The 9,102-nt window shown below is 34.8% G+C and overlaps 2 protein-coding genes across 2 annotated transcripts in view; both read left to right on the forward strand.

The window, feature by feature from the left end:
- The first annotated feature begins 2,179 nt into the window (after positions 1–2,179).
- Positions 2,180–5,305, forward strand: hsd17b1 (hydroxysteroid (17-beta) dehydrogenase 1). The gene is made up of 6 exons (XM_058418443.1): positions 2,180–2,357; positions 2,480–2,641; positions 3,154–3,333; positions 3,752–3,845; positions 4,657–4,837; positions 4,986–5,305. The coding sequence occupies exons 1-6, from the start codon at positions 2,261–2,263 to the stop codon at positions 5,154–5,156; spliced, it is 885 nt and encodes a 294-aa protein (XP_058274426.1). The 5' UTR covers positions 2,180–2,260; the 3' UTR covers positions 5,157–5,305.
- A 2,917-nt stretch (positions 5,306–8,222) lies between these two features.
- The window catches only part of si:ch73-141c7.1 (coenzyme Q-binding protein COQ10 homolog, mitochondrial), a 4,807-nt gene continuing 3,927 nt past the window's right edge, over positions 8,223–9,102 (forward strand). Inside the window, exon 1 of the mRNA XM_058418186.1 lies at positions 8,223–8,411. Coding sequence (XP_058274169.1) covers positions 8,308–8,411 — 104 coding nt within the window. The 5' untranslated portion in view covers positions 8,223–8,307. The remainder of the gene's footprint in view (positions 8,412–9,102) is intronic.

A 9,102-nucleotide genomic window follows, 5' to 3' on the forward strand; every position in this document is an offset into this window, starting at 1 on the left:
TTCAAGCAATTATTTAGTGGCAAATATCATACTCTTTTAACTAAATGGAAAGTTACACAGCAGTGTATTTGGTGCAGCTCTCAGTAAAAGGGATATTCAGTATTAAGCAATGGCGGGCCGTGCATTTCACACGCACTGGTGTCCTTCCTGAATTAATCCACCTCTATACCATCATTTTATTTAGTTTGTGCGGTTCGCTGCCTCTGACTACTCCACGCCAACGAGTGACGCCAACTCGAAATCTGATTGGTTAATGTAACAATTTCATTGCCACTTATTTTAAGCTACGGGCGCCTGCACTATTGATTCTGAAGGCCTTAAGGCAGATTTCTTTCACCCTGGCAACACATGATGTCAGCCACTGGCTGAAATATGATTGGATAAATACTCTTATCATAAATATACACTACTGGAAGCAGCACAACCAAGAGAAAAGCTATGAAATGTATGAGAATAGACTATTGGGAATAATTTAACACACATTCATGGAAAAATATATTAAATGTATTAAAATGCAAGTCAGTGATTCAGATCACTGCTGTTTAGGCCAGAAGAGAAGGCCTTGCTGGCCCTGAAGGCTCACCACTGATATTAAGTGTGATTTTCAGTTTGAACTGCAGAGGTCAGTATTAGTCTATAGTTACTGACTACATTTTGCAGTTTACTGTTATTTTATTTTCCTGATTACAGTCTGTTTTACTCTATTAAAGTATTAAATCAATTTTACTACCAAAACTGTGAAATATTTTAGTCCACGAATACCTACTGTGGATCTTTTTTTTCTTGGTGTGAAACACTAGATAGATAGATAGATAGATAGATAGATAGATAGATAGATAGATAGATAGATAGATAGATAGATACATAGATACATAGATACATAGATACATACTTTATTCATCCCAATGGGAAATTTACAACTTCCAGCAGTATCCACAAGCACAGGTAATAAATAAAAAAAAATAACATAGAAATATAACAAAAAAATTCTTAATTCTAGAATTTAAGGGTACAAAATATAACAAAAAAAGAGATAAAATAAAATATAACAAAAAACAAATACTATAAATTTAAAGGTATAAGAGATAATAAGATAATATATATCTATCTTATAATATATATCTTAATAATAGTTATGTTCTGGTTATATGTCCAGATCAATCATAAAGAAATGTGCCTGTTAATTTTACTTTATATGAATACTTCATATGTAATTACTTTATATTATTTGAGTTACAAAATACTTCAAATACTCCTTCTCTATCTCTGCGTGAGTTATAAGTGTTTTAGCACTTCTGCTTCTACTGAAAACACCCACCTACACACACACACACACACACACAAAGCTGTTTCCTCAAAACATAGAAATGACTATACAATGAAAAATCAAAGCTAAAACAATATAAATAACAATGACAAAAATAATGTTCTTATGTTGTTGTATTCAAGCTTTGGAACATGCAGAAAAAATCTGTTAAACTTTCCTAAATGTTTTCAACCTGATGCCACATCTGTATCATTTGTGTTATTAACGTCTGAAAAAATTAGTCTCATTTGTGAAAGAATGAATTACACAGATGTAGACATTAATGTAGGAAAAACGTTTTTTACTAAAGCAATACAGTACACAAACATACTTAAGGAATACTTTTCTTTCTGTTTCTGTTAAATGTTTAAATGTGACACAAAATGAAAAAATACCACTTTTACATTTGATTGCATTCTCACTAAACGCTAATGTGTGACATATTCGTCTGTGGCATTCACACAAATGCTAGAGATGCAGTAGATTAAGCTTAAAAATGCTTTAAGCATTGCTTTAAAAAGAGTTTAGTTTCATTAATAACCGATTTTGGGAAGTTGAATGTTAAGAGAAAATATTATATAGACTTGTTAACAAGGAAACAGAAGTATGGGAAATGGAATTTGTTGAAAGAAAGAAGAAAACATACAATTGCATGTAATTTAGAGTTTAAACGGAATACAGCATCCATCTATGATGATAATGTAAGATGTGTAACAATGCCGTGTGACAGTGAGAGTCTCGGTGCACCTGCTTGATTTTTCAGTTGGCGAGAATGTGAAGCAGAAAATGTTTGCTTTTAACTTGACCTTGTGATTGTTAGGAATCTTCAAACATCCTCCCAAATGGTTAGATGTAAAAGACACAACAGCAAGCAGCTGGGAAACACATCTCGCCTCTCAGCATTCCTGCTCACATCTTTCTCCAGCACTGTGGACTGAATTTAGCTTAGTTGTGATGGAGCAGAAGGTAGTACTCATCACTGGCTGCTCGTCAGGAATCGGACTCAGTCTAGCTATCCATCTCGCATCAGATCCATCCAAAACATACAAAGGTAATTACACTAAATGAGTGATGTGCTGTGCTTGTATCTGATGATTTATTTTGCCGTGGTGCATGATTGTTAGATGGAACAACACAATATGGATTGCATTTTGCTTTGTGGATCTTGTTCAGTGTATGCCACCATGCGCAACCTGGATAAGAAGCAGCGCTTGCTGGAGAGTGTGAGAGACCTGCACAATGACACCATGGCCATTCTGCAGATGGACATCACAGACCAGCAGTCCATAGGGAACGTCCAGAGAAGCATCACAGAAGGTCGAGTGGACATACTGGGTGAGAGAGAAAAAAAATAAGGCTCAGTAAAACCTGAACAGAACATGAGTCTTAAATAACATATATGCTGGGTGTCAGTTTCATTAATTTGTGTTTATATGTCCTGAATCGTAACTAGAAAATAAGACAAAAAAATTTGTCCCCAAATTCTAAAGAAATTTCACGGTCTTTATGGACATAATCTTACTAAATGTCGGTATTTGTAATGCTTTGACATATAAATTCTTATCTATTTATTTTTTGCTTCCTATAACAATTTTGAGTGTGAACATTTGAGCGTTTTTCTTTCAAAGAAGATAGAAGCAAATAGAACGCTAAGAAACCTTAACTATCCAAAGTACCTTTAAGGAACCAATTTTTCTAATCGTGTACAGTTAGCTTATGACAAATGAAGAACAAGGCTTAGTTTCCTTCCTTAGAGCAATTAATTTCTACTAATAATTCTCTCTCTCTCTCTCTCTCTCTCTCTCTCTCTCTCTCTCTCTCTCTCTCTTTCTCTCTCTCTGTCTCAGTGTGTAATGCAGGTGTGGGGCTGATGGGTCCCCTGGAAGCCCAATCAGATGACATTATGAGAGGAATCCTAGAGGTGAATTTACTGGGTACGATTCGCACCATCCAGACATTCCTACCCGACATGAAGAGGAGGAGACAAGGACGAATCCTGGTCACAGGCAGCATGGGTGGGCTACAGGGTGAGAGATTTGGGGCAAAAATTTGGGGGTCTTTTGAGCTGTTATCTAAATATAAATATATAAATTTACTTTGTCACTTGACATGTAGGAGTGTATATAGTGTGCACAAAGACGCTTACATAAAACAGTGCCAAAAGATATGTGTTGTAAATACCTGATGGAAAAAAAACGAGGGAATCACGAACATGAGAAAACTAGCATCTGCTAGCATATTCTTGTGTAAAGAATAGAATAAAATTAACATAAACTTGAAGCAAATAATAACAAATCTGCAAATATATATATTTGATTAACAGTTAAATAAAGAGAAATATTAGCTTATATTCAAAAGATTTGTATGTAATCTTATTTTCTAAGCTTTTTTCTTTTTTAATGGCAAAACTATAGTTGTGTTTGTGTGTTGGTGTGTGTATTGCAGGTCTTCCCTTTAATGAGGTGTACTGTGCTAGCAAATTTGCCATAGAGGGTGTCTGTGAGAGCCTGGCTATCCTGCTACAACAGTTCAATATTCAGTGAGTTCTCTGTAAATATTCAGTGAGTGTGTTACTAACACATATAAACATCTTTAATCTAGAACACAACAGACATAACATGAGATATTCACTTCATTCAATTCATTTCATCTCCTAAGCTGCAAAACACCATTCATGGTCTCCACATATATGTTTTTAACCTAGCTGCTTATAGAAATGGTGTTACATTCTTTTAATTATTTTATCTGCATGATATTTTAAGTTTAAGGATATTTCTATTAACGGGTTAAAAGGCCTAATCCAACTAAATAAGCCCAGAGTGGCCAGACCTTCATTTTCTTTTAAGTATTTCTTATTTCTCTGTTTTATTTGGCATTAAAACAAAAATCTACTATCTGTTTAAAAAAAACCTGGCAAAATACATGACACTGTAAAGCTTTTATACTATGAGCAAAGAAAAGCTCTTATTACTTGTATGGTCAATTGATTGAAACATTCAGATGAAATATTTTATCATTTTTTAAAGCATTTCTCTGAAGAACAAATCGTAACTGTATTTCATTATTGTAAATATCCGTGCCATTATGCAATTATTATACGTAATAAATATATACTTCCATAAAATTGTTGTCTGGGACAATTTAATAATAAAGATAATACAAAAATAATAAGAGCTATGGTTTGGAAATTTAAAGAAGAACGCGTAGCTTATGACTATATTTTTCATTAATGTGCCTTAGCAAAAATTCATTGTTCAATCTTCTAATCATTTATATGTATAAAACTGATATGTTGGACTCGGAAGGCAAAATCCACTTTACAAAGTCAAATCCACTTTCCCATGATGCAGGGTGTGTCTGATAGAGTGTGGGCCGGTGAACACTGACTTCCTGAGGAACCTGAAGAAGACAGAGGTGAATGACAAATCTGTGGAAGTGGACGCACACACACGCCATTTATATGAGATATACCTGCAGCACTGCGAGGTCATGTTTCAGAATGCAGCACAGGACACTGATGACATCATTCAGGTGAGCCAAAGTGACAGGTAGATATCTACCAGTGCGAAGGTGTGTTAGGGTGTGGTTTGCATTTTAAATGTATATGTACGTATCAGTACAGATTTTATGTAATATATACATCACCATTATTCAATCAGCTGCTCTGATTGTCCCTTAGGTCTTTATGGAGGTGATCCAGGCTCAGTGTCCGGTCTTCAGGTACTACACTAACAGCGCTCTTCTCCCTATGAGTAGCCTCAAGCTGACGGCACTCGATGGCTCACAATACATCCGAGCCATGAGTAAGCTTATCTTCTCTTCTGCTGCGAATGCAGACACACACAAATAACAACACAATTGTTATTCATCATTGAAGTTACATAATTAGGACTAGTTCGTTTCAGTTCTAATTTCTTGGATGTGATTATTATTAAAGATCATGCTCTATACGCATGCAGATGTATAACCAAAAAATGTTTCCTACTGAAATAAAAATATACACGGATCAGCTTTGTGTTTTTATTGATGCCATAATTCAGTGGTATGTCCAGGTTGTTAGACATGGTGTGACAGCAAGGGAACAAATGCACATGGTGCTCATTAGCACAAAGTAAAAAACATTTTCAGTACAATGTCAGTACATTACTGTTCTGACTTTATAGTGGAACTGAATAATTATCAGACAGAATAGTTATTATACTAAGTTAGATCTGATACTTTAAGCCTTTACAAAGCCACCAAGCAGAACACAACCAAATCAAACCCTCTCTCACTCTCACACACACACAAACCTGACTGCTCAAGGTATTTTAATGTTCACGGTATTTTGAACACATTTCCAGGAGGCAAATTTTCTTCCCGAGTGATTTCCTGATCCAAAGCAACGTTAGATTATGTGCCAAGTCTCTAAAAACTACAATTAAGTACAGAAAATCAGTGATGTGAGCAAAGTCAAGGCAGTGGTAGTTCTTTTTTTCTTTCTTCTCCTTCTTCTTTACGGCCACCATTTTCTTGGAATCTCTTAAAAACATGTTTACATTCTGGGAAAACCTTCTAAACTTATCTATTAACTTAAGATATTGACGCAACAACAGTATACCTGTATATCGTAGATAAAAATAGTTTAAATGAAAGAATATTAAATACATTTGCAAATTATTTGCTTAAATGACTAGCAAACATAAGGAAATCCCCTAATCTTGTGTTACTCCTTTCACAAAATCTTTAATCTTTTTTGGATTTGTTTTGGTTTCCGAGCAAGACCTTTCCCAGCAAGGGAACTCAGATCCATGGGAAACAGTATGTTCTGCCTCAAGGTCTGAAGAAAATCACATGTACACCGTGACCAACTATATTTAGTACTTGTTTTGTCTGTGGAATTCCGACATGTTTACATTACAGAGAAGACAAAAGATTTCTCAATGCACCAGTACTCTACGTTCACCTGTGGATAAAGAGGCAGCAGGGGGCGCTGTTAAGCTCTGCAGAAAGAGATGAAGTATTGATTATTATGGCTGGAACCTTTACGATTAAGCAATTCTCAAATTGCTCCAAATGTATGCCTTGTTATGTTGTTAGTAAATTCAAGCATACATGACTGTAACGATAGTTAGAGCCTGCAAAACAATAGAATCAAGTTCACAGAGAGTGTACAAGGACACAAAGAGGTTAATAGAACAAATCTCCATCTTTATTTTACATACACATGTATTAAATCATTTAAAACAACTATTTGTGTCACTCTTGGCTAGTGTGATGGGTTTTTATGATTATCTTAACTGTGTTTTCTTGTCCAGTTCTGGCATTACTGAATGTTGCTATAATGATGGTGGCCTTTTGGTGCTCTGTTCAATATATTTAATTCATAAGACCATAAATAACATTGTTCAGTAATGTAGAGATGTAATGGATTCCTGTACGTTACTAAACATTGTTCAGTAATGTAATTCCACTGAATTACAAAAAGGACACTATAGAGATCCATGTCTGTTTTAATGTACAAATATAGAACGCTTTTGGGAATAATATCAGTAAACATGTGAAGTACAAACTGCCTTTTATTTTGCGTCAGACAGTGTATAAGAAAATGAAACAGATGTTAACAATTCAAGCACTTATTTTAAAACCCCCATTGAAATATGACACTTCAGCCAGAAAGGTATCTGCCTAATTACAGGTCAAAGCTGAGTCTGTCTCTGTTCCTGTTGTGGTATTTAGTTACTAACTTCCTCGAACACAATGTGCGCTCTTTACTCATTTCGCAATTTGTCCCAGTGGTAGAAAAGTGGCATGAATCATTTAGAGAGGTAGACAACATCTATTACTTCCAAGTGAAAGTTACATATCAGTTACATAAAGGTGCAAAGGTCCATCCCTGCAATAAGGAATTGTACAGTGTAACTTGTCCTTAAGGTGTATGAATAAGGAAATTCTATTCTACTACTGATTTTAAAAAACTTTTATTGTTGTGATTTGTTGTGTTTATTTTCTTGTGTTTTTCATCTCTCTCTCTCTCTCTCTCTCTCTCTATCTCTTTCTCTCTTATTTAGAAACAATATTTACACATACAAGTTACAATGTGGATACGAAAATTATAGCACCATATTAATAATATTAAACATAACATAACATAACAACATGTTATGAACGCTTTTGGGATTAATAACATAACAGAATAGCATAACATATCTCGAGAGATGAAAAAACAGTCAATGACCTATTCGAATCATCTTTAATGAGACAGTTATTATTAATTAATGTTTTTATTATTTTTTAAATTATTATTAATACTTAGAATGTAATGTAAAACGAACAATGCTATGATTTATTTATGTAATAAAAATGACAAATACAAAAATACAAAAAACATATTTTAGGTGCTTCTAAAGGAGCTCCTTACATCTTGCTGAGGATCTTTTTCCCCACAGGCCATTCGAGCCCTTAACTAGAACAAGACCTAGGGCTAGCGCTTGGACTTGTTTGCACAACACCCACCATCTCACCCTGATCTTACTTAGCATTATACAAACGCACCTATCTGCACTCTTTTATTCCAAATGAAATTGTTCTGCTTCTTCCACTATTCTTCCACAGTTTGTTTGTTTTTTTTTAAATAATTTTTAATTTTCTACAGGTATAGATGTAAATTTTAGGCTGTATATAAAGGTTTTCTTATTGGCGTCTTTATTATAATAACAGATTATATCTTTAAGGTCAAAAGAATGATTCATTAACGTTCCCAGGTTTACCAAACATGTAAGGAATGACACTTCATATGACGTCATCTAGGCATTTTTATGTCATCATTTAATGTTCTTATTTGAGCTGAGCTGATAGTATTCAGGGGCGTGGCGTTCTCTGCTAACCCCTCCCCCTTTTGCGTCGGTTTGTAAAGTGTATGACAGTGCGTGTCCAGCTCACATTATCATTGCCCGCTCCAGCCGGCAGTAATAAAAAAAAAATACAAACCAGGACTGATTATCGTCGGCGACGCTGAATTAATGGCAACAAAATCTACTTCACTTTTTCTTCGAGCACTTACTGAGATATCCGAGAGTCGCTCCTCCAGTATTTTGCGGAAAAACTCCAACCAAACCGCCATCAGGTATGAAGGCTTTACCTTTAATGAATTGTGAATTATAAAGAATGAAGTCACCTGTTTTTATAATTGTAGGTTTAATCAAGCAGGCTGGCTTACAACTGGTCTACTTGGTGTAATGTTTAGATGAATATGATTATATATTGTGATATTTTAGACACATTTCCTTAGGGCAGAATGTTGTTTTTTTTTTAAATAATGTTAGTATACTATGTATGATTTTCTTTTTCTTTAATATGCAGTGAATGTTTGCCTGTTAATTGTTCATTTAACATGTTAAAATAAGGAACTCTATTTTGGTCAAGCCTATAAGGTTCTTCAAATCTTTTAATTTTATTTCTTTTCCATCCACCTAAATTAGAGTTTTTTTTGTTGTTTGTTTGTTTGTTTGTTTGTTTTAGGCTACGCTTTTACATAAGACAGATGTCCTGATTTTCGTCTGATACTATAGTCCGGCATTTGTAATTAGTGTGATATTATGTCTATCTGTATTCCGATCCGACGCCCTTGGCCAAAACTGCATTCCACGTTTCCATGGTTTCAGATCATTTAAATAAATCCCTAGGAAGTGTCTTCTGATTGGGTGGTTGATGGAGAGCGGGTGTTTTGATTGGCTGTCCGCTTTGCCACCAGTGAAATGCGCTGTTTGCTCTTTCCCTTCTTGTGTTTTTTTTCCTCCCTTAAATTCACAAGATGT

The sequence above is a fragment of the Hemibagrus wyckioides genome, linkage group LG02 (assembly GCF_019097595.1).
Source record: "Hemibagrus wyckioides isolate EC202008001 linkage group LG02, SWU_Hwy_1.0, whole genome shotgun sequence".
Classification (NCBI taxonomy): domain Eukaryota; kingdom Metazoa; phylum Chordata; class Actinopteri; order Siluriformes; family Bagridae; genus Hemibagrus; species Hemibagrus wyckioides.

What these genes read in the sequence shown, in the direction of transcription:
- hsd17b1 (XM_058418443.1), top strand. Translation starts at nt 2,261, where the DNA reads ATGGAGCAGAAGGTAGTACTCATCACTGGCTGCTCGTCAGGAATCGGA. An exon ending in TCCATCCAAAACATACAAAG is followed by an intron (nt 2,358 to 2,479) that starts GTAATTACACTA and finishes GATCTTGTTCAG; the next exon opens with TGTATGCCACCATGCGCAAC. An exon ending in CAGCATGGGTGGGCTACAGG is followed by an intron (nt 3,334 to 3,751) that starts GTGAGAGATTTG and finishes TGTGTATTGCAG; the next exon opens with GTCTTCCCTTTAATGAGGTG.